The sequence below is a fragment of the Fukomys damarensis genome, unplaced genomic scaffold (genome assembly GCF_012274545.1).
Source record: "Fukomys damarensis isolate Sample0158 unplaced genomic scaffold, DMR_v1.0_HiC HiC_scaffold_23, whole genome shotgun sequence".
In the NCBI taxonomy this organism is placed as follows: domain Eukaryota; kingdom Metazoa; phylum Chordata; class Mammalia; order Rodentia; family Bathyergidae; genus Fukomys; species Fukomys damarensis.
The window spans coordinates 34,194,666-34,220,583 of NW_022900935.1; the positions used below are offsets into that span (position 1 = coordinate 34,194,666).

At 36.5% G+C, this 25,918-nt stretch overlaps 1 protein-coding gene across 3 annotated transcripts in view; it reads right to left on the bottom strand.

Moving 5' to 3' along the window:
* The window catches only part of Fyb2 (FYN binding protein 2), a 96,836-nt gene that overhangs the window by 1,880 nt on the left and 69,038 nt on the right, over positions 1 to 25,918 (bottom strand). For 2 of the 3 annotated variants that reach the window (XM_010603635.3, XM_010603637.3), the window contains exons 15-20: positions 24,958 to 25,018; positions 16,009 to 16,092; positions 12,903 to 12,996; positions 9,993 to 10,149; positions 9,851 to 9,884; positions 8,714 to 9,555 (exon numbers count right to left, since the gene is read on the bottom strand). In XM_010603635.3, the coding sequence (XP_010601937.1) occupies positions 9,534 to 9,555; positions 9,851 to 9,884; positions 9,993 to 10,149; positions 12,903 to 12,996; positions 16,009 to 16,092; positions 24,958 to 25,018 (452 nt within the window). In that variant the 3' untranslated portion in view covers positions 8,714 to 9,533. Of the gene's footprint in view, positions 1 to 8,713; positions 9,556 to 9,850; positions 9,885 to 9,992; positions 10,150 to 12,902; positions 12,997 to 16,008; positions 16,093 to 24,957; positions 25,019 to 25,918 lie in introns of those variants that run through there. The other variant, XM_010603636.3, reaches the window with a different exon arrangement.

Here is a 25,918-nt window from a genome sequence, read left to right on the forward strand (position 1 = left end):
TTCTCCGCTGTGTGTGTATCTTTTTTGGAGAAAACAAGACCATTTCATAATGTTTGCCCTGCTGAATAGGATAACTTGAGAAATAAGGAATGAATCAGCTTCTTTCTGGGCAATGAAAAATCCAACGCAACTTTGTAGGCTGAGAAATAGCAGAAACATTTTAACCAATTTTATTAGTCTAGTAAATCAGATATTGTAAAGTTTTTGTTTCGCTTAAATATTAGAATGTTTTTTTGAGAGTTAAAAGATATATTTGCTATATTTGCTTTTTTTTTTTTTTCTCAGTACTGGGGATCAAACTCAGGACCTTGTGCTTGCAAGGCAGGCACAGTGACACTGAGCTAAATCCCTAGCTCCTGCTGTTTTCTTATTCTTGCCAGTATTTTTGGGTATCCACTCGTTTTGATAGTTACCTGTTGAATTTTAGGCAACCTGAGAGTCATAATTTCAGTTCTTTTCGGTGAATATAGGTGGTATAATAAGTTAGTTTGCAGAAATTTCAGGTGACTCAGTTTAATATATGATATTATGTACTGCAGAACATTCTAAACAGGCTCTTTGTTCCTCATGGGCACAAAAGGAAAAAATTTGCTGCTAATCCCAGATTTCCACGTTTTAGTCTTGTGAACTGGTTAACTGTAGATGTAGTGCATAGGTCTGGGCTGAGAGAAATTCCTCCCAGCTTGATGACTGGGGAGAGAATCTATGGCTGTTGTGTTACAGATGTGTCTGATCTGTGTCATGCAGATGGACTTCTTTTGGTTCTGGGACAGCATTTCCTAAATAAACAGATTCCTAAATAAACAGAGTAAGTTTGCAAAATATCCTACTTTTCCTAGGACAACAGTGAGAGAAGTATTGAAGACTCTGGCAAATCCTTTCATGTAAAAAGGAAGAAAAACATGTAATTTTATTCAACCCAAATTAATTTACTATTTTAAAAAACATACCATGGGGAAAAAAGTTTGGAAAATGCTTTTCTAGAAAGTTATTGGACCAGGTTATCATAATTAAGGTAGTTAAAATGAAATTAAGACTCTGCTGTTTTTTCCTTTATCAGTTATTGGAGAGAACCTGGTTCAGATTCAAAATCTTCTATTTTAACTCCTAGATATGTGGAGTAAGTGCAGGACTAAGAATTATTTATCTGCAGCTTATTTCGTTAAACAGTGGTGTTCTCAGTCAGGTTGTGATGTTGTTTGGGAGCAACATTTATTTCTTGTTATTAATGGATGACTGAAAACTCTTAAGATTGCTTGTGAAGAAAAGACTAAGGGACTACTAAACCATGAGCCAGTATGACTGACTCTTTCAAACTATGTAGTCAGTGAACATCTGAATACTTTTGTTTAGGATGCCATATAGGATGAGACACTGTGTCTCAAATTAAACATGCAGGGAGAAAGGGAGGTGAACCATTTACAAATTGGTTTTTGTTGCAGTCAGCAGAAATTTTAAGAGACATTTTTGTAAATTCTAGTGCTTGCGTTGATAGTAGCCACCAATAGACAGATTCCTAGCCAATTTATACTTGGGAAACACAAATTAATTTTTAGGGTTGAGACATAATTTAGAAAATAAATAGTCATTACAAATTTGGGGTCTACTTTTATCTGTAACATCTACTAATGTGCCATACGCTGAATTAATGTAGGCACTACACCTCTATCAGGTGTAAAATCTGGGACATGCCTACCAAAGACACTGCATCTTTGTTCGCTGGCTAATAATTTAAGTCCCAATAATAGCAGCAAGATCTTTGTATCTAAGTGCTAGATATGTTCATAATTTTGTCTGTTGTTTTTAAGCACCCAAATCTGTCATCTCTTTTACCTTGTCCCCTTGTCACCCCTTGACTTTTTATGTGGGGACTGTGACTAACTCTGCGTGAGGGATATGTGCAATTTGCTGATAAATCACGTCCTGTGTTAGGCCTAAAATGGGAGGGATAGAGTAAAAGACCTTTCTAGCACCTAAGAGCTTTAAAGATTTTGCATTTTCTACCTACGTGTGTGGTTTGTGTTAATGTTCACTTTATATATATTTAGAGTTTTTATACTAGCATGAATATTGTATTTTGGTTCAGTGAGGCATTTTGATGATGTATACTTGAATATTTTTCTAAATACAGCTGCCCTCTGGAACACAAATGGCAAAAATCACCCAGAAACCAGACATGTTAAAACATCATGATGACCTGGCATAAGGCAGAAGGTAACTAATTGTAGTAATGGAAGCGCTCCACACATTTAGATTCAGGGCCCACCTTATCTGATGACTCATTATTACAGTACATTTTGCCACTTTCCAGGTGAGGAAACAGCATCACAAAGCTCTGTATAAAGCTTTAATGCCATACAATTATCCAGGGGCAGTCAGTTACTCTTCAGTGTACACCACCTTCTAAGGCAGAGCAGTTTGAAGTAATAAACATCTGAGTAGACAAGTAGTTAAAAAACATAGCTGGAATAAGTAGTCTTAACTAAATATTTCTTAGTTGAATTATATGAACCAGTTGATCGTACTAACGATGTAATTGAAGTATTTATGATTAGCATGTTGATTTTTTGTAAGTATTTCTAGGTTATTGAGGGTGCTTTAAAAAACTAAAGAAATTTTAGGACATAATTCTTCCTGTAATTTTATTTAAGCGATTCTTACAGCACAGTCTCTTAAAAAGGAAAAATTTGCCTTAGTTTTTAACTAAATTTAGTGTTTGACTATTACCTGAGAATTAGGCTTATCTAAATTTCATAAGCAGATTGGCAATTTTTTCTTTTGTATGCATATTAGATGATACAACACTTTTCAAGAGTATGTTTGTCTTTATGAAGTACCTAATCATTATTGGCTTAATAAAGATTCTCCCAAGCCTTAAAACTGTGAAGTGGAACTTAAGTTTGATGAGCTTTGAAATTTCTGTAAACCTTTAACAAGTTGTGGCATTCCTTCTGGCCTTTCCCAAATGGAATTATGCATTTGATGCCACTGACCTATAATGGCATGAAAGATGGGACCCATCTTCTGGGCAGGATTAGGCTTTAATTAAACTTCTTCAGCCACAACCTGGTAAGACTCAGGCTGAGTCTAGAGTTCTCAGATGGCGGGCCTGTGAGAATGTTGTGAGCCAGTGTTAATGTTCACTACCACCCTTGCATAGCAGTGCCAGCTTGCAGCTTTGGCTTTTGGTGACGATGGTTTATATTTAAAGCAGTTTAGATTATTTTATGTCCGTAGTTCATGATTATTTGGATACATAAGCCAGGTAAATTTTAATTATGTTTAAAGCGCAATTAAGGAACTCAGAATTCTTTCCAGGAAAAAGGGTGAAGTATTTGTAGAATATTCTGTCGTGAAAACATTTTGAACATTCATAGAGTTTTGACAAAATTTATACAGTGATTTTTTTAAAATTCAAATTTACTGTATATTCAAAATTTTAAGGAGGAACAGAAAATTCTAGGCAAGGAGAATTGCATAATTTTGTTTTTCTGTTAACCATGCATTTGTCAGTTAAAAGTTCAAGTTTTCTTTTCAATTAAAAAAAAAAGCCATTTTTCTAGAGAAATAGCATTTTCTTAAAATGGAAAAAAAATAGATCTACTGCTCTAAAAAGAAACAACTCCACTAAATTGTGCCTTCTCTTAACCTATAGGAAGAATAATAGTACAGTTGTTTAAACTTCCCCCTCCACCCCCATTCCGTCTCATTTTCCCTTAGATTTTCTCTTCACAACTAATCACGATGCTTCTGCCTGTTTTGTTTCAAATTGCTTTGGCCAAACCTCACACTGTCAAAGCTGAAAGTTGTTCACTAAATGTATTTTCTGTTTGTTACTATGTTGTTTCACATAGGTCACCTTGGTAAATATTTGGCTGCCTTTTCATGCTTTTAAAAGGAATGCAACAAATAGTAATCTCTATTTTAAAAGTTTGGAAAGGAAAGAGTTAATGCAGAGCAAATCTAATTGGAATCTGATTCCTTTGACTGCTGTAGCAGTACAAGTCATATAACCTCATTCAGTTTTCTCTTGTACAAAATGTGGATAATAACCTACCTCACAGGTATGTGTGAAAAATGGAAAACCCTTGTTTAAATACAAGGATTATACCCCCTATTTAATGTATATCCTTTTTAAAATAGATAATCTTTGATACTGATAGGTTGAGTATGTTGATTTTTAGGTGAGTTTTATGTGATAAGAAAATATTTCCAAGAAATATTAAGATCAGTTTCATAAATTCTGGTGTTTTGAGATACTTAAAATTTCTTGAAAATGTCAATTATGAAATTACTAACTTGTCTTTGGTTTCACCAAATATTCTTTTTCAAAACTTTTAAAAATACTGGCTGAAGTTGCCTTAGTACCAAAATAACAGTTGTCCAGACTGTTCAGAATCATCTATGGTTGTACACTGTTTTGAGTATTTAAATGTGAAGTTGTTATAGGGCTACAAATGCAAATGATAGTATCTTGATACTGCTTTAGGAAGCATAGTTGTGTTCCTTATCATGTGTGCTCAAATACTGTACAGTGGATTTTGAGTGTGACAAAACAGAGCTGACAACTATTAGGTTATGTCTATGACAATCATAATGTATGATTAGATAGGAATTATTCATCTTTTTCCTCAAGACCATCAAGCATTCAGTTTCAGTCTATTTCTAGAAAAACACAACTATAGGTTGATACATTATCCCACTGGAGCACCGGACTCTCTATTTTAAAATGTTTAAACTGTTGAAATCAGGACCACTGATTTCAGTTAAAAAAAATAAAAACAATAGACTTCCAGTGTTTTGTGTTTTGATAACCATGGACTCAAATTTCAGTTTTGTTTGTTGTATGTGTTTTGTGACTGTTACATACTCAATGAGGACTGTCTTCCAGTCACCATGTGAAAAATATGTCTTCTTGAATTATACAGCATTTCATAGTTACCTATTCTGTCTATGGAGCTCACAGGCAGCCACACAAATGAGAAAGGCTTGATTGCTTATAAGCTTTTTTCACAAAATCAAATTAAAGTCTGGTTAATTTGAAAGCTGTTTTTGTTTGTTGTTATTAAGCTAATATTCCACGTGTTAGCTAACAGTTACTCAAAGCTGTTTTACAAGAAGATTGCTTGTGATTTGAGATTGAATACCATCTTTGTTCATTTTTTGTCATTATATAATGTACATTTTAATTTTAGCCATTGTGTGAGTTTTCTATTGTTGCCATAACAGGATAATAGAAATTTAAGGACTTAACACAAATTTATGCTCTTCCAGTCAGAAGTCCTTTTTCTGCTTCAAGTCTAACAAGCTGAAAGCTAGAGCAGTGATTGGAGCTGGGCTGTGGGGGAGAATGTGCTTCCAGGTTTGTTCAGTTTGTTGGCAGAATTTCATTCCATAGTGCAGTAGGACCCTGTTTCCTTTCTGGGTGTGGACAAGACACTACTTATAGCTTCAAGAAGCCACTGACATTTCAAGACTCCCTTTTTCTCCAAAGCTGGCAACAGAGGGTTCAGAGTTGGGATCTCCCCTTCCTCTCGCACCACTACTCTGTATCTCTGCTAACTCTTCCGCCTTCCTCCTCCAGTTCTAAGATTCCATGTGATAAAGTTTGGCCCACCTGGATGCTGTTGGCTCTCTCCCTGTTTTAAGGTTAACTGATTAAGGTTAACTGATTGTTTTAAGGTTAACTAAGTGCCATATATAAACTCTATTTTGCAGAATCATATCACATGTTCAGAGATGTAAAACACCAGAGAGTAAAGATCATGGGGATCCAACCTATAGATTAGGGAGCCAAAGACCGAGCCCACTTCAGGCTAATACTAATTTATACTAACAGCTGCTAAGATCAGAAAGCAATGTAGGTGTAACCCTAGGTATTTTAAGTGGCTACGTTCCATATTTACATTATCTAAAATTAACTGCAAGTGAAAAACACTTGGCAGTAAAAAGAATAATATAAACTTTAAAAGTGCTAAAAGTTTGAAGTTGTAAAAAAATGTCACCTGCAGCTTCAGTTACCTAAAAGCAGTTACTGAGAGGTTTATCATTTTATATTCATTTTTCTGTCAGCCTAGTCTTCCCCCTAGAATATACATTTTTAAAGTTCTGAAGATGTGCAGAAGAGGGCTTAGTTAAGAAGGGTGCTGTCGTCTTGGAGGACACCTCAGAGTCCTTCACAGATATTCAGAAGTGGAAGACTAAAGTTCTGCTTGTAACCTTTTGGATCTTAACCCACCCACCCACCCACCCCCTAAGGGTGCTCCTGGGCACAGTAGCTCTTTTAGCTGGTGGGGCCTAGTGAAAGGACGTTGGTCTCAGTATACTATGAAGACCCTGGCTCTTTCTGCCTCACCTCACGGGCTGCCACGAAGTGAGCAGCTTCCTCTGCTCTGTACTTCCACTGGATGAGCTGCCTCACTACAGGCCCAGGAGCAGCAGTGCCAAGCCATCATGGACTGAAACGTCTGAACTTGTGAGCCAAGGTAAACCTGTCTTCCAGGTTGATTGTTTCAGGTATTTTATCACAGTGACAGCTAACACACTGTAAATGAATTTTTGAGTGGACCAGTGTTAGCCTGTGTTAGGGTCCGGAGCCTTTGTGTGCTATCTTTTAATATAAAGTAGAAAGTCTCTTCGTTGAATATTTATGCTAGATTGGTTTCTCAGACACATTGGCTTGGGCATCACTGAAGTCTTAACAGCATTTACATTTGAAAACTTTGCCTATCAATAACAAATTTAATTGAGTCCTTAATTCCGAGAACATGGCTGGTATTAGTGAATTAGAAACAACCATATTAAGTATGGATATGTAGATAGAAGCAGTTTTTCTGAAAACCTATACCTTATCAATAACAAGGCAGTAGTTTATATTAGGCCAAATGGTTTATACTGTAAAAACATTTGATTTTAAAAGCTGAACATTTTTCTGTGTCTATGTAAAATAATTCATATCCCAACCATTCTTTTAAGATAATTTTTAAAATGTCCTTTTCATTTTCATCATCTTCCAAACTTCAGAAAAGGCCAGGCACAACAATAACACACAGTATTTATGTGTTAAGTATTTTAGGACACTGAAGTAGACAAGTATTTTTAGCACTGTTGGACTAATGGGGAAATTGAGACCCAAAAAACTTGAGTCATTAAATTAGAAACCCTATGGTGAGATGAAAGGGCATGGATCAAATCTATCTCAGTTTAGTCACAATGCTACTTAGAATTTAAATGCTTCACTGTTTGGTGAGGTGGTGTTATGGTTTATATCTAGACTGCCTTCCAAAACCTCATGTCTTCAGAGGGTGGCTTTGGGAAGGTAATTGGATCACGAAGCACTGTAGCTGGCTTGCTCTTAGGAGGGGTACCTGGTTAGAGGCAGGTCACCTCAGAGGATAGATATCTCTTCTCTGCTCCTTCCTTTTATTTCCTGGCCACCATGAAGTGAGCACCATTTCTCCCCAGGTCTTTCTATCATTCCCTTCTTGCCTTGGAGCAGCCTCCCATTTAAGTTGTGGGTGGTGGCTATTTTTGCCCCAACTGCAAGAAGAGAAAGTGACTAAGACAAGTGGCAAGAATGACACACAATTTAATGGTTCTCTTTGGACAGGATTAATGCATGAAACACTTCTGTTGAACATGGCAAGTCTGACTCATTTCCTTGCCCCTAGGCCTGCTATGGTAAACCTTTTAAGAGCCTTTGGTGATGATAAACTGCCCATTGCCACATGGGTGCCTTAGGTTTGCCACCACTGCCCTAAGCCATACTTCTGTTAGTGCCAACTGTAATAGATCTTGGTGTAGAGGGAATCCTGTCATTACCTGCTATGTCGTGAATTTAATTTAGGGCTTCCAAACATAAATAAATTCCCAGTATTTGGGACTAGCATTAGTATCACCTCAAAAAAAAAAAAAAATCTCAAAGCTGTTTCATTCCCTAAGTCTGCTCCTTACTTAACCTCTACCTAAGCAGGCATCAAAATGTGATGTTTCCTTTACCTCTGTTGGTGCTCCTATACTGTGTATTTCCATTTTTACTATCTTCAGTTAAGGTCCTCTATTGAGAACATTACAAAAACAGTAGCCTTAATCCATTATCTACATTGCTGTGATTGTCTCTCCACTTCCCAAACATCTGGCAGTTCCTTTCTGCTTAACACTTCAGTGGCTTTCCAGGCTAGAAGAAAAGTCCAAGTCATCCTAGCCTGTCACCCCTTTCCCACCAGACTTACTGCATTCCATTTGCCTTGCATCTCTTCTGTCACTAGGCAGAGCATGGATTTTCCATCTCTGTGTCTTTGAAACCAAGCTTTAGTTTCATCTCTGTAGCACCTTAGTTATACTGCAGTCATTTCATTCATAACTTTAAATTCTATTTGCAATAATCTCTCTACCTCTTTTCTGCACTCTATAAATACCTTTAATTCCTGTCTTTTAGATTAACCTTGTCTTTATTGGCAAGTGCCAGTTTTGGAACATGCAAGAGAAAAAGCAATGTAGAAGCTTTTAAAATAGTCCCAAATTATAAAGGATGAAGCTATGGAAACAAATTTCATTATATAGTACCTTCAGAGTTCAGAATCACCCTCCTTAAAGAGTACGTAAAGCTGCAAATTCCCAATGATGAAATGTACCAATAAAATTAATAAAAAATAAAAATTTAATAAAATTAACTGAAAAAAACTGCAGTTCTTCAATTTCAGTGCCAATAAAACCTACAATTTAAAAGGTTGGATGTATAGGTAGAATTTATCCCATTGACATGCAGTGTACATCATTTAAAAATAACAATAAATGGTACTGACAGCTCTGCTTTTTAATATTTTGTGAAAAGAAAATACACAAATGGTATTTAAATAGGCTTTTGAGCATAAACTAAGTTTAGGTACCAAGATGCTTTACGTGACACCATTTTTTTTTAAAGATTGTGTTAAATGTTTCTAGACATTTCTCAAAACATTGGTTGAATTTAGGAATAATTTTTTTCAGCACACTATTCCCAAAGAAAATCGATTTTGAACAGCATTTATCCAATTTTGTTTCATGATAAAGCAAAAGGACACATATTTTGATTTCTTTAAAAGACTGAGCCATAATTATTTTCGGATTGTACCTTAAATTTGAGTATTTAAAAAGACCTTGGCTACATTTATACTGTTCAGAATTACACCAAATTGAATTCTGGAACAACTTCTAGAAACTATTATTGAAGCAAATCAGCCATCTGCACAGCTGAGTAGGTGCCATAAGGCATGATTGCTAGGTTTATATGTGGCTCATTAAGCAAGGGCTCCAATATGAACACACATTGTTTCACGTTCTCCTGAACCAGCAGTGAATAGACATTGAAAGGCAAACTTTTAGGAGTAAAACCAACACTAAACGTTGAGGCTCTGCGTCCATTTTTCTCTTCTGCATTCCCAGAGTTCCCAGAAACTCCATCTCATTTTGACGGGTCAACTGCTGTGAGGCAAGTCTCAGGTCCTAGAATCCTTTATCCCTCTTACAGACCTTCCCATCTAATCATGACCTTCCTAATGGGACCAGCCTTGGTGCCTGTAGAGAAAATGTATAAACATTATGAAAGAACCAAGGGAACAGTGAGGAGAGTTCTGGAAAATTTCTTAATTTCATGCTTCTTTAAGGTGTTTAAAATATGCTCAGTATAGAAACTCAAGAGGCACAGTAAAGAAGTCTCTTCCAAAGTAATCCTTAAGGGATACACAGGGCATTTCATACTTACTTTTCCTGAAATTCAGTAAATTCAGTAATCTTCCTTTAAGACTAATACACACACCACCTATTAAATATTTAGAACTCATGATTTAACATATAAAATCATACTACTTACTTGAAGTCTAGATGTTCAATGAGGACATAACCATCTACAGAAAGAAAAAAATGTTAGTAATTAGAAGTTGTTTTAAGGAAATGCTTTTAAGATTTTCTAAAAACATTGAAATTTTATGGTCAGTATGTCAGTATTTGCTTACATTTGCCTTTTGAATTGCGACATATCACTAGATTGTGATCAGTGGTATCAATGACTTCCAGTTCTTCCCCAGGAGTTATTGGCAAATCAAATATTCCATTTCTTGAATTATTGGAACATACCACTGCTCTATTGATGACTATAATGTCTTTGTCATACTGAAATGAGAAATTATTAATCAGACCATGCTTTCATAGTAATTTTTTCAATATAACAAAGGTAATGAAAATACTATAACTTAAAAAAACAAAACAACAACAAAAAGACAACCCTCAAGATAGTACATACTAACACCTCAGGGAACACAGAGTAACAGGAAGATACACCAAAGGAAAGTCATTTAATAAAGCAATAAGATCCTATAATCTTACATGTGTTACGTTTTAAAAACATTTTCACATCCATTATCTAATTGTACTAGAGTGAATCCTGCTGGATAAGAAAGCTATAACATGGGTATAAATTAAACGGTGGATAGTATGTTGACTTTTGCAGTAATAAACTCAGGGAAACAAAATTAAGCCCTTATAACATTCTTAGATACCTTATCATTTGTAGAGGTCACTCTCTCACCACTTTCCCAGTGAGCTTGTCTGAGGGGAACTCTCACAAAAGAGGAGGAACTCTCCATTAATAGCCATAGATGCATTTGTGAAAACTGATAATACAATTCCTGACACTACAGAAATGTTTTTTTTTTTCCTATATGACAAATTAGCTGCTGTCTACATCCACTAGTACCGCACCTTCTGATGTATTAAAATCTGTTGACCAGGAAAAAAAATCCAGAACACGTAGGTTAGGTTACAGATGTCTCACCAAATTAGGGTGACCAAGTGTATTTCTTTGCCAGGATAGTATCTGTTTATGATAATGACTCCATTTACAAATATTTATGATTCAGAGTGCCTCCAGGGCTGGGGATGTTTAGTGGGAGAGCACTTGCCTAGCATGACAAGTTCCTGGGTTTAATCTCTAGTATTGCTTAAAAAACAAAATTCTTACATTGTCTGAAGTATTTTGATTTTGGATGCTAAATTACAAGTTGACTTATAATACCAAGCAGCATAATCTACAAGGTAGATTATTTTCTTTTGGTACCCCCAACCCCACCCCACCATAATACCTGTTCTTAGTACCTGTTCTTCTTCTTTCAGGACATTTGCCATGAAACTACAGGCATTTCTTCAAATACAAATTAGATTAGGTTACCTACATGTTCATAAAGTTCTGAAAACCCTACATTGCTTTTAGGATAAGATCCACATTTCTTAGCATGCCATTCAAAATCCTTCGTACACTATCATTCCCCATCTTTCCATCTCTTTCCCCTTTATTGAAACATGAAACTAAGATAATCCTTGAAATACACCATGTAGTTTTCTTATTGCCATGCCTTAGCTCATGCTGTTTTCCTACTTAAGTATTCATCTACTTCTTAACCAGCTTTTGTACTTTTATGACTGCCATGTATAATTTAAACTGTACTGTGCATGTACTCTTTCAGCATTTAGTAAACATACTCTTATAAAATGGAAAGACACTCATCTTTAACACAGAGGCAGGGGGGATTGAATTTTTGTCCCATCAAAAATTCAATGAGCATAAAAAGCACCAGGTAGAACATAGGAGTCTTTTTAACAAATAACTGCTACATTATTGTTTTTTACCTAATGAAGTAACAGAGTTTGCAAGGTGATTTCAGACCACAGTCTGATACAGTAACTGATCAGCTTTGCTTCAAGCAGGAATTATGGTGATTATGAGAAATTTATGGACATTGCTATTTTAGTTCAGATCAAAAAGTTATGCATATTTAGTCTTATTCTGCTCTGCACATGAAGTTGAAGATAAATAAGACGACTCTTTTTCTTTAGGACCTTCACAGTTTAACGTGGTGAATCTGTAATTGCAGTAAGCCAGAGGATGTTAAGTTATATAGGTACATTGAAGAAGAAGAAATTCTTTCATCGGGAGTTTAGGCAAGTTTTCCTCAAAAGAGAAAAGACCTCAGTTGGGTCTTAATAAATGAACAAATCAGAGAGAGAGAGAGAAACAAGTGTGTGCCAGATAGAGCAGAGCAGACCAAGTAACCGCTTAGAGAAATGAAATAGCAAGACAAGATACAGATGGTAGTTTATTTTAGTGACAAAAGTTATGAGCAGAGCTCATAGCAGAGCCAGAGCACAAGGTATAAAGATGGAGTGGCAGAAAGATAAAACTGGAAGGATCAGCAAAGATGTGACACAAAATATGCCATCTTAGGAAACCTGCATTTTATCAGTTTGGCAGTGGGGAGCTTTTAAACGATTTGAGGTTGACACTTCAAACATTTTATGAGCACGATGCGTACTGTCTCAATCCAGTGCCTGGCACATGGATAGTATTCAGATGTGCTTCTTAGTAAATCCTCACTTTGAGAATACGTATATGAGATTGGGAGTAATCATTTGAACTTCAATGGAAAAATGCTCCATGGACTTTTAATGGTAGAGTAAGATGTCAGAATTTCAGATGCTGCTGCACTCACTCATCACTCATTTGTTTATAGTCATCCACTCACCGAATGCTAAGTGTCACTTTTATGTTGGAAACCGGGGTATAAACTTGTTAAGACAAGCACCCGTGTGCTGTAATACAGGTGACTGATATTTTATGTGTACAGTAGATATACCAGATGTGCTGAGGGAGCGACTACATGGAAGACCTAGGAAACGGTGGCTAACCTTTGGATAGAGCCCTAAAGAGCTCCTAGGACTTTCCCAGATAGAATAGCATGTAGGAAGGCATGTCAGTGTAGAACTGCATCAGGAAAAAACCAAAGTATTGCCATGGCAAACTTACAAGATCTTTAAAAATGGATTTGTTTCCTATTAATAGTCCTAATTTATACCTTCAAAGGAGAACATACCTGAAATCGTCGTCTAAAAAGCTTTTCTTCTCTTACTCTATTCTTTTCTAAGTAATTTTGCTTCTTGATTCTGAAAAAATTTCTAGGAAAAAATCTGACAAGAAATACACGTGGGGTTAAACACACAATAATAAAATTCTTACATTTTCTAATACACATGCTGTTTAAGGATAAACTCAGGTATAATTTTGTGTATAACTATATAAAATCATGTACATATATATACACACACACACACATTTACACATGTATATGTATATACATAATCCATTAGAGCTGATTGTCAAAAAATGGAAAAAAGTAGTACCAGTTAATTTTTTTCTGCCAGTTAAGTGTGTTTGTGTTTGTGATGGTACCTGTGTATGCTAAGTAAGCCCTTCACCACTGAGATACACTCCAAGTCTTATAAATGTGTGTGTGTGTCTGACCATCAAACCCAGGGCATCACATATGCTAAGCATGTATGCTATCACTGCACCACAACCCTAAAATTTTTTGATAACTTGAAATAAATTCAAACTGGTAGAATATGATTAATAAGCACAGAAGCGCAGTTGGATAAAAGCTTTTAATGCTCTGTAGCAGTCGGCATAGTTGATAATAATCATACATTTCAAAATAGCTATTAGGATTTTCTGATGTTCGCAACAAATGAATGTTTGAGGTGATGGGTGCCACTTAAACTGATAATTATACTTTATATACATGTATTGAAATGTGACTGCCCCATAAGTATATACAATTATGTCAGAAATTAAAAATCAGATCTGTTAAACAAGGAACTTCACTGTGACTTCTCTCAGACTTACTCTTAAATAGAAAAACTGGGTGTGGTGGTGCACACCTGTAATCCCAGCACTTGGGAGGCTGAGGCAGGAGGATCGCTCTGAGTTGGAGACCAGCCTGGGCTACATAGTGAGTTCCAGGTCAGTCTTGCTACATAGTGAGACCCTGTCTCAAACCTCGCCCCCACAACCCCTCAAAAAAATTTGTAAATCTTTAAACACTTTTAGATTGGTAAGTGGAAATCAAAAACAAAGGTTTATATTTTTTGGTTTTCCTACTTTTCAGGTGTAATCAATGAATCACAAATTCGCATGGTTCAACTATGCTGTTTCCTGAATGATTTGGCAGCTGGATAGAATGAAGAAAACAAGTCAGGGTACCACAAAACACGTAACAATAGTAGCACAAGGAAGAGGGTAAACTTGGAGCAGAAGCTGAGTCCCCCGTGCCTCCTCCTGTGCACTCTCTCCAGCTTTTCACATGGGGCTTACTGACGAAAGGAAAGAGGTCAACCAAGTCCTGTTGGTTTTATTTGAAAATGACTTTTACATCTAGTTTTTTCCAAAATTAGTCTCTTACACATTTCAGATTATCAGCGCTTCTTGCCTGAAACACCATCTCATTCTTGTTACCCTTCTTTTAAAAACCAATGTGCAGACCTGCTTTCAGGGCCATCTTCCTGCAATTTAATTAATCATGCCATTCTTTTGCTTACAACCTTTCAGTGTTTTTTCTGCTACATCTGCCTACAGGAAAAGCCCAAATCTTTTAGCATGGTACATGGGCATTTTATACTTAGCCCTAGTCTACCTTTCCAGCTTTGCAAGATGCCCCTTTTCCCACACATACAATGTCTACATGGGTCATCCAAGAAAGGGGCTGTCCTTTTTATGCCTTTAGATCTAAACACCCTTCCCATATTCTCTTAAAACTTGACATCTTCCATTAATGATGTAATAAAAGACTTGTGATACATAAAGCATTTCTTGTTGATAGAATCAGGGAATACATCAGTTTATAGGTATAATGATACCCTAGCTGTTGCATTTTCAAATTTACTTAGTTGACAGCAAAAAATACTATTCTGTCAGTTTAATGGGGAAAAAAGCACTAGAAAATTGTTTCCTAAGAAGGCTTATTGCCTTCAACATACTAGAAAGCTTCATTAGGGAGGTCAAAGTTTTACTGGTACATACCCTTTTGGATTTTTGTTTTGCTGTGCTTTGAAAATATGTGAAAATATGAAGTTCAAGGTAAAAGCTTTATTTTCTAGAATGTATATATTTTGGAAAATTTATGTCAAGTCTAAACACAAAGAAAATAAACAAGGAAAAGGCCATCTTATACCATCCCTTTGAGTTTAGATTTCGTACTGATTTTTGGTGTGTCCCAGTAGGACTTTTTCCAGACATTTCCTAGAGCAGACAAGACAGCAGTGTTCACAGCTATTTACTAAAGATTTCTCGAAGACATTTGTTAAAAGCAAGCCCCACAGCTTCTGCCCCACACACTAGCAACTGTGAAGACAGGCGCAGAGCACTGGATAAGCTTCTGAGTCAGAAAAAACGCCCTGCCCAGAAGCCAACTGGGAACTTGGATCATGTGAACAGAAGATCTTGAACTGAGAAAACATTTGAACACTAATGTTAACTGGAATTGTATTTTAGGGAAATTATTCTTACTGTATGGTACCAGTTTCTCTTCTCAAACTTTCATATAAATTCCAATTGATGTTTTAACTTCTAATAGGATCTAACAGCTTAAAAGAGGAGTAGAAGTTTTTCATTTGATAAGGGCTATTTGAAACTTTCTTACCCTTATCCACTAAAGGAGGAAAAAGAGGGAAATTTTGTCTCTTTGTCATTTTTAAAAACTTTTTATTGGTCAATGCTTGTGATACGTTTTCCATGGGGGATCTGTCATATATCAATATCTATCTTGGATCCTTTTTATGTCCCTTTCCCCTGCCCACTTTCTTGCCTCCCTTTATTCCAATATTCCCTTCCCATGTCCACAAAGTCTATCTTTCCTGTTCCAATCATGTTTTTTATTCTTGCAACTGCACTGTGATGTAGGTATTGTTGTTCACTCTGTAGATAAGGAACCCAATAATCAAATTTATTTTTTTTTAATTTTTTTTATTTTTTTGGTACCAGGGATCAAACTCCGGTCCTTGTACTTGAGAGGCAGGTGCCAAACCACTGAGTTAAATCCCCAGTCCCCCAAAATCAAATTTTATGACTGACGTAAGGTCACACAGTTAAGTATAGTTATAAATGACAACAGAGAAGCTGTAATGTAAATGCACCTGTGTTCCTACCTTTCTGATCCTTCACCGTTTTTCTCTTTTTTTCTTCTTGGTATAAGAAAATTGGGCCTCCAAGTTTTCATTTTATCTTCATGACTGAAGAGAAAAGTGTTTTGAGCAAATGTTTTAAAACAACTATTAAAACATTTATGGAACCAACTTCCTGGGCATTTGGTTTTATAAGAATTTAAAACATCTAGAAGTATAGTTTGTTAGTCTATGGCAAAGCCATAGAATATTTTAAGCTTTGCAGACTGTATGTCTGTAGCAAATATTCGACTGTATTCTTTTGGCCTTCTTTACAAAAATAGTGGTGCAGTTTGGGAGATATCCATGGGAGATAGTTTGTTGACTTCTGATCTCTAGTAATCCAAATTTGAACCAGAAGCAAGAGATTAGCTAGGTGATAATCACATTTTACTTCTTTTCTGAGCCTTAGTCTCTCCTCCTAAAATGTGGATACTACTACTAAACTTCACTGAGACAATACTAACCAAGGAGTGTTACATTTGGGCATCTAGACAGAAGAGAATACAGGAAAAAATATTACATAAGGAATTTATACTTTTGAGCACCTGTGTGTCAGGTCTCTTCACATTTTTATAAAAGTTAACTCATTTGGTTTTCATAGTAAAACACTATACTTTCAAGGATCATTTCTATAGTTGGTTTTCATAGTAAGCACTGCATTAATTCTTTAAAGTACAATAGTACCTCGGTTCATGAACTTAATTCTTTCCAGGATTCTGGGGAAGATGGCCCCATTTGTGTTAGTTACCAGAAGTGGAGTTCAGGAACAGAAACAAAATTTTGCTGAAATTGTTTGCAAACAAGCATTCATGAACTGAGGTGTTACTGTATTTATTTATTAGGTTTAATAAAGAAGGTAACAAAGCATCAGTGCTAGATAACAGTTATAAAAAGTTAGTACTGATGGGTGTAAATATGTGTGACTCCAAATTCTTTTCTCACTGTGCCTGCTATTCTAAAATATATTTCCTAAGTCACTGATGGGCAAAACAGGAGCCCCCTTTATTAACTATATGTCTGGTACTGGCACACCTGCACACTCAGTAACTCTTCATTAGGCAAATTATAAACAGAGACAACCCGTCAGAGGAATTTGAGATTTTTAAAGACATTGTATCATGATTCCTTTCAGGTTATGGTCAACAAGCATCCAACAGGATGTTAATTAAGGACCTAGCACTTTCCAGCATTGAAAATGGAGCACAGGGAAGCCTTTCAGTAGCCTTCTAGGACTTGTCTAGAGAACTCTGATCCCTTTCTTCCCAACTACTGTTACCTTCGGAGCCTATAAGGAGCTCAGCCTTTGTTTATTATCTACCTGTTCCAGATTCACTCATTTTCTCTCTGCTTTAAGCTCCCAGAAAGTGGTATATAGACATATTCCAGATGTACTTATCCCAAGCTCAGCACCATATTAGGTATACTACAAGGATTCTTTATGAACTTGTGCATAAAATTGGTTGGAAGGAGCTACAGTTATAAGGAACAAGCATGGGGAAGCTCTGCTTTGGTTATTTTCTTCACTGATTAGAAAGCAGAATCACGAGTAAATACAGTAAAATTTTGGATTAGGAATAACTGGTTCATTGAGTGTCCCACAAGATGAGCAATATTTGTAATGAGCAATATCTTGCTATACAAGTATTACGTGATGCTATCATATGACTACCACCGAGCCAATGGTTCTGTCCCCCCCTCATCCCCTGATGGGATTGTGGGTGATAGTCTCCCAACAGCAAGAGGTTATGGAGATTTTGTCTCTGGAGGAAGAAGATAAAAAGACAGAATCCCTCACTTTAAATGACATTAGGGAAATATGGAAAATAGTACAAAATTTTGTAGAAAAGCACCACCTGAATAAAGGCTGTAGCAGTGCAAGGGATGAATCTGTTTAATGATTCAATGTCACATTGCCATGAAATACTAAAAAAGGAGGCAAAAGCAAGTCTCATTGGGTAGGTACTTGTAAAAGTTACATGAAAAGAAAAAGATTGCATTGAGCTAATAGCAGTGATTCTATTTGTGACAGTGTAAGTCGTCTTACACAATACACCTTCTCTCTCGTCTCCCTCCCATCAGCCACTAGGATTTTCAAAGGTAAGTGCAGGTTATTTTTTATATGTTGTATTTTATTTTTGTATGATATTACAGTATTATAATTTTTCTATGATTTTTCTTTGGCTTGTGGAACAAATCATCTCAGTTTCCATTATTTCCCATGGGAAAATTTGCTTTGACATACAAGTCCTTTGGATTGCAAGAATGTTTTTAGAATGAGCTATGCTTGTAAACCAAGGTTTTACTATAATTGGAAGCAGAAGTAGGAAGAATGGCAGAGACAAAATAAGCATAATCTAATCTCTTAAAGACATCTAATTTTTCTTCCAGCTGTTTTTCAATCACTGACCTGAGATCACACTATTACATAGCAATCTTGCATTTTTATTTTTTTATTGTAATTATATTTCTCCATGTCACTGGAAACTATTCACTATGGGTTTATATTTGAATGGTCATGATGAGTGATACATTTTTCAATATTCATTTGGGTAGATTGTTGTAAATATATTTTTATAAATTGCTCTGAAATGTTTCATGCCTGAACCTTTTTCCTTACAGCTAATTGGTCAAAGTGGACTTCTGCATTAAGGGACTAGGACTGTCAGTGCAGAGCACAAACTTTTCATTCAGGAAATTCACTGCAATTTATACACATGCTAGCCATGCAACTCTGTTTAACTCGTTCTAGAGCTCCAGTTGGAAAGCTTAAATAATTCAGCAGAATAGGGATTGTTACTGCTGTTTCATAGGTTAAAGAACCAAGCTCAGAAAAGTGTGATGACTCATGTCAAGCTGTAAAAGGAGATGCTGTTCCAGTGTCCATTTTAAGATCTGCTCCTCCTTCCCTTGCTGACTCGGTTTAATGAGCAGAAGGACATGGAAAAGAGTGTTTTGGATCACTCTAGCAGCACTTTAATTGAGAGCTGTTGAGATGACTTTCAAACTAGCCAGGCTACAGTAACTTGTCATCTTTTCTGTCTCATTCCATCTACTATTTCTGCTTAGTAGTTGGCTTCTCTGGGGCCAAATATCAGACTTACTCTATCACATGGAAGAAAAAATTTAGCTTTGAAGAGGGCTAAGTGATGTGGAGAATGCCACTGATTCATAAAATACTCTTAAAATATTCCTTACACAGCTGTCATGTATTAACAACCATAGTAAGAGCTAAGTGATAGAGATTAAGAGGATACAGTTCCTGTGGTATTCTGTGGATATGATTCCGAAGAGGTTTTGATATTTATAAATTCACTTAAGTTCTCTGGCATATCTTCGCCTATTTCCTCCACCACCCTAGAAAATATTTTCACCATCTTTCACCTGAGAATTGTAGTTATGTTCTACTATGTGTTCTTCCAGCTTTCCTTCCAAAGTATTCCGTAAGAAGGGTTAGATTCCCCTTCTGAAGTGTGGCTCCATTTAAAATGGCCCTCTTGCTCAAAGTCTGGACTTCCTCACTTGGCCCAAGGCAGAAGAGGATTTTTGAAATAGCACTACCAGTACAAAAGAACTGGATCCTGGATGAAAAAATATTATAGTGCCATGCTTTAAGAAATTGTTCCACTGAGAACAAATGCTGCTCCCTGTACCCTAACAGTTCTCCAAACCAGCTGAGACCAGAACTACACACAAAGTGTGGGTTAAGGGGAATGCTACTATCAGCTCCCAGTATTCCCGAAGTTTGAACCTTGCATTCCAGGCAAAATAGAAGTTAAAACAGTGTCACTTTGGCTCTTTTTTAAAAAAGCCTAATTACTTGTGTTCACATTTTAGTTCTACCTATTACATGATCTTGGGTGAGTAGCTTAACAACATTTCTTAGTCTCTCTTCTGTAAGTGTATAATAATAATATCAATCCCACAGAAATGTTGAGAAGACTTAATGAGTTTATACACATTAAATGTATAAAGCAGTGCCTGACCCATATACAAGCTATTATTTTGTTATTAGTAGTATAAGGGATATAGATCACTATAATAAATGCTTATCTCATTTGAAAATACTTAAATGTTTTTATGCAACTAATAAAAGAGCCTCAGAATAGAAGCAGAAAAATGCTAAAAGCTCTGAATGAAACTGATAAATCTATCATCCTTGTCTGGTATGCCAATTCATTTCTCTGAATTATTGACAGATCACACATTTAAACATTCACAAATATATAAATTTGAACAAGAGAATTAACATGTTTTATTTAAAGGATATATGTTGCAATTAAATCATTTTTCTAGAGCATTCATGGAACATTTATAAAAACTGACCATATACCAGGCATGAATTACATCAGCACAGGCATCAATTACTTTGTCAGACCACAGTACAATTAAGGTAGAAATGGTCACTGGAATAGAATAGGGAACCTGAGGACAGAATTTCAGATATAGCAAGATAGTGTTGAAGATCAATGGGAAATAGACTATTCAGTAAATTGTGCAGGCATTTTATGTACAGAAGAAAACGTAATGATCCCAACTATAGATATGAAACAGTTTAAATAGAACAGAGTATAAAAGACAAAACTTCAGAACTTCTGAAACAATATCATTGGTAGGAAAGAAAGTTTTTCTTCAAGAGATGTAAAAAGCAACTGTTAGGGAAAGTTGATAAGTTCAAATATTTTGAATTGAAATTGTGTTATTCATTGAAAAACTAGAAAAGACAATGAAAAAGTGTGAGAAAATATTTCTGATAAAAGGTGTAAAATTGGGAAATGAATTACTTTGTGAATGAATTAGGAAATCCAAGGTGGTTGAATAGAGGAGTCACATCTGAGAGACTCAGAAAAGATCAACTAAAAACCCTTGTAACTGGAAGAGAGGAAGGACACATAACCTGATATAAAAAATCAATTTGAAAGAAGATACGTGTAGATCAAACAAAACAGCCAGATAGAAGTTAAAAAGAGAGGAAGCACCTTCCAGGGCCCACATCATTGTCTGCCCTAGAAACAGCCATTTTGAGAACTAGCCAAGTAGCCAGAGGGGAAGCAAAGAGCACTGCAGAGACTAGCCTCCCAGGATAGACTCAGGGTATATGGGCTCCTTCATTCCATCATTCCCTCCAGCATCCTCATTGTGCCCACCAAAGATAGGGAAAGTTCCCTAACTACCTGACTCCAGGCACTGAGATCACTGAATGGTGACCACTGGGTCTACCCATGCCCAAGACACCACCAGGCACCTGGTGTTGGTCCCATAGCAACTGGGACCTTCAGCTGGCCCACAGAGCTAATACCAGTCCTATGTGTGCCTGGCATCTCCAGATAGCTGCAGTCCCCTCTTCCAGTAGTCACTGCCCCACTATCATCTCTAGACCTGCCAGAGACTTGGTGTGACATCCTGCACCAGTCCTGGGCAGCCTGTTTCCGCAGGGAGTCCTAGTCCTGTGTCTCTTCACCTGGTGCCTCAGACCTACTGGAGCCTCCACTCTGCACCAAGTGCCCCTGCTCCCCTTCTGGGGTGCGTCAGTCTCCATCTTGCACTTCATCATGGTCCTAGGCAGAATGTGCACCCAGCACACTAGGCTAGTCCCACACCCACTGAAGCTCTGCCCGGCTGTCAACACTGGATAAGAAATACTTGATGTTCCCCATATCCTATGCCCACATGAGACTCCCTCCGACCAGTACCTGGTCCCCTCTGGGCTGGCTGGAATCTCCCCAGGTCAGTCTCAGGCACACTTGGGTCTCCACTGAGTGGCCAGGAATGGCACAAGCCTCCATCTGGTGTATTGAGCTGGTCCCACAGACATCGGAATATCAGTCAGGTACCCAGTGTTGGTCCTCAACCTGCTGGAATCTATGCCAGGTAGCTCAAGCCCACTCAAGTCTTCACAGGAATCCAATGCCTCACACCTTTCCCGGGCCTGTGTCCTGGCTTGGACAGTTGCTATGGACTGAGTTTTACAAAAGGAGGACCCCTTGAACAGAGTCTTCACCACATGAACCCACAGGCTATAAAGAGGGGCAGAGAGGAATGTGACTTGTTGGATTAAAGACTGTAGGCTCTGAAAGAAATATGGAAATATGTAGGAATTTTTTTCTCTCCTTGTGACCCAATTTTTTATTCCACTATTGGTACATTTAATTATTTATTATTTTGGTGGAGTCTGGAGTTTATCCATTTTCTTGTACTCTTTTAAAATGTTTGGATTAGGTCCTCCTTTTCTCTGTTTCTATTTGTTTTCTTAGTATTTTTTCCTCTAGTTTAATCTCTACTCTTTATTATTTAGCCTTTTCTAGTTTTTTTTCTGTTACTGTTATCTAATTTTCCTTTATTTCTTAATAGGATCTTTTATTTCAATTTTACCACCTTTTCATCTATTGCTTAATTTTTCAAATTCTATCTTTTTCATGCTCACATTCCCATACCTCTATCTTTGCTAGTATAATCGTTAACCCTGATGAATTTGTAGATAGTTAACTATGTCTTACTATATGGTTGAACACTTTCATTGTCAACAGAGGTAAATTTTGTTTTATTGAGTATTTACTGTATATCAATTTTTGGGTTGTCTAAAGAGTTTGTACTTTATAGATCTCATTTCTATGGTTAAATGTGGTACAGTGTTAGTTCTTAGGATTTGTCATTATTCAGTTTGTATTTTACTGTTGATTTTACTACTTTGGCCACATACATGTGTTGCTGTCAATTGGTTATCTCTGTATGTGAATATCTAGTTTGCCTGGGAGTCATAAAAAATATTGCAGCCTAGTCCAAAAGAACTGGTTACTGGGCCAAATAGGCTACATTCTCTCCCCTCTAATAAACAGAGGTGGTTGAATCCTGGAACAGACCCAAAGGTTGATAGCTAGCTACACCAAGAGGACACCTCTGCAAAGTAGACACTGCTTAAAAGGGTCTCCACACTAGCAGTAAAGCTGTCCACCATATGCAATCTACAGTCCTCAGCACAAAACAAACAAAAAAACTGAGAAAACAAGGAAGTAAAGTGCCTCCAAAATCTCCTAACTTCCCCAAAGCAAATCCAGGGAGCACTGTGGGAAAAGAACTCAAAAGCCACACAGCTAGAATATCTGAGATGGTGGCAGTGGTGTTAACAAAACATGCAGAGGCAAAACAGACAAATTCAAAACAGCAATAATTAAGGATATAATGATTCTAATAAAAGATCAGTGAGTCTAGAGAAAATATAATAAAAAAACTAGAAGAACTAAAGAAAGAAATGCAAGCCATGAATGCCCAGCATAGAAAAAAATTGGAGTCTATAAAATGGTTTCAATCCATGAGATCCATGAGATTAAAAACTTTATCTGAAAGCACAGGCAGCAGATTCGATCAATGTGAGGTCAAAGTGTCAAACCTAGATGACAGGCCTGTGGTTGATGATCAACTAATGAGAGACACTTTAATAGAACATGAAAAATGGATCCAGCAGCTGCTATATGATGCAGAAAAAGACTAAATTAGAATTAAAAGTCAGAAGGTAACACAAAGTGCATTTTAAAAAACATGTTTACAGAGGTAATGGAAAAGTTTCCAAGCACGGAAAAAGAATTTGACATACAAATAAGTGAGGCATAGAACCACACAAAGACATATTCCATGCAAAGACATATCACAGTTAAGGTTCCAAAAATCCAACACAAGATTAGAGTCTTAAAAGCTTTTAGAGAAAAGAAATGAGTCACCTATAAAGGGAAACCCATGAAAATTATAACAGACTTCTCAACATAAACCCTAAAGTCAAAGAGAGCTTGCAGTGAAGTGTTTCAAGCCCTAAAAGAAAACAACTTCCAACCCAGATTGATATATCTTTCAAAATGGAGAAATAAGATAGATACTTCCATGATAAGGAGAATCTACAGAAATTCCTGACCACTGAATGAATATTCCAAAAAATTCTCAAGAATATCCTGGAATGAGACAATGACAATAACTATGTCAAAAATCCCAATAGAATGAACCCACCAGGAAAACTGAACAATTAAATAGAAGCCAGAGAATGGAAACCAAAACCAGGAAAATAATGTAAAGACAAGGATGTCAATACCTACCCAGTATAACCACATATGTAAACAGTCTCCATTCAGACACATTAGAGCCAACAATATGCTGCAAACAAGGTCAAAGCATGGAAAACAATATTCTGTGCAACAGAAACCCAGGAAAAAGCAAGAAGAGCTATCCTAATTGCAGATAAAGTGGATTTCAAGCCAAGACTGAGCAGAAGACAGGTCACTGCATACTCGTTAAGGGAACAGTTCAACAGGAAGAGATAACAATCATATATGCAGCAAATAGCACACCCAACTTCTCAAAACAAACACTAATGGACATGAAAAATCATATAAGCACTAATACAGGCTTAATGAGGGACTTCAATACTCCACTCTCACAAATGGAAAGATAAACTAGACGAAAAATCAAAAAAGAAATTTCAGAGTTAAACCACACCTTTGAAAAAATGGACTTAATAGATACCTACAGAGTGTTCCATCCAACAACAGAATACACATTATACTCAACAGCACATGGGACTTTCTGCAAAATACACCACATACCAGCCCACAGAACATGCTAAAGTAAATGCAAAGGAATAGAAATTTGATGTTAATCAGACTGTAGCACAATGAAACTAGAAATCAACAGCAAAAGATACCACGAAATTATGCAAAAACATGGAAATGAAATAATGCCCCTTGAATAATCAGTGCTTCGCAGATGAAATTAAAGAAGAAGTTCCTTCAATCAAATGATAATGTCAGTTCCACATATGGGAACCTAGGAGATACAAAGCAGTCCTAAGGGTCTAAGGGTCTGGAGAGATGCCCCCCTGATTATATTTAACAGAGCATCAGGAAATGGGTCAAATATCAGCAAGGATGACAGTATGGTAAATTCACTTACTTAGACTCTCTTTCACTTGTGGTCACATCATCGTAGATAGTCACTTCCTGAGACCTAAGTTCTAGGATCAAGGTGGGATCAAAATAGTCCATGATTAGGTATATTTCATACTATGGCTGGCTTTTAAAATTATACAGTTACTTAATTATTCAGATGAATCATCAAGGCTGTTTTATCAAAATCTCACTACACAGACTGGAACAAAAAGCTTTTCTTTTGGGAAGAAATTCAACTGAGATTAAAAAAATAGATGCCCTCGTATGTTAAGCACATGTGTGTATTTTACACTTGATCTTAGCCAAAAGGCCGAGAAGTGATAAGCACATATTTATATTTTATATCAATTTGATTTCATCCAGAGTTCAGGAAATATGAGTTGCTGAGAGAATAATTCTTAGGCAAGTTCCCATCTTTCTGTAACTGGAGAAAGGGTTTATACTGCTTGAATATGAGAAGGCTTTTCTTAGTTCCCAGTGGGAAAATAATTCAGTAGGATATTAATATTGAATTCCATGAGATATTTCATTTTAAACCATAGGCAAACCCTTTATAATAATCTGGCATTAGATTTCATCTGCTAGTACATAATCATTTTTAGACATTTTCAAGTTACAATATTCACCTGCCTTCACACTTTACATAGAACTGCTTGGTTTTCAAGTGATTCACCATTTGCATGAAATTGAGGCCTTTTTGCATAAGTATTCACAGTTCAGATTCAATTCATAATTATTCATTGCATTATTTTCTTCCATATCTTTAAAGTGGGATGGAGGTACACACTGATATTCCTTATTTGAAATGTATGTGAGTAGAGATTTTGGAATTCAAATCTTTTTCGGGTTTTGGAGTATTTGCATATCCCCATCCTGTAGTAAGTGGTAGGATTTGAAAAAAAACTTTCTTATCCTCCTCACAATAAAAGTGCTCTTGGGTGAGAAATCTTTTTTTTTTTTTTTTT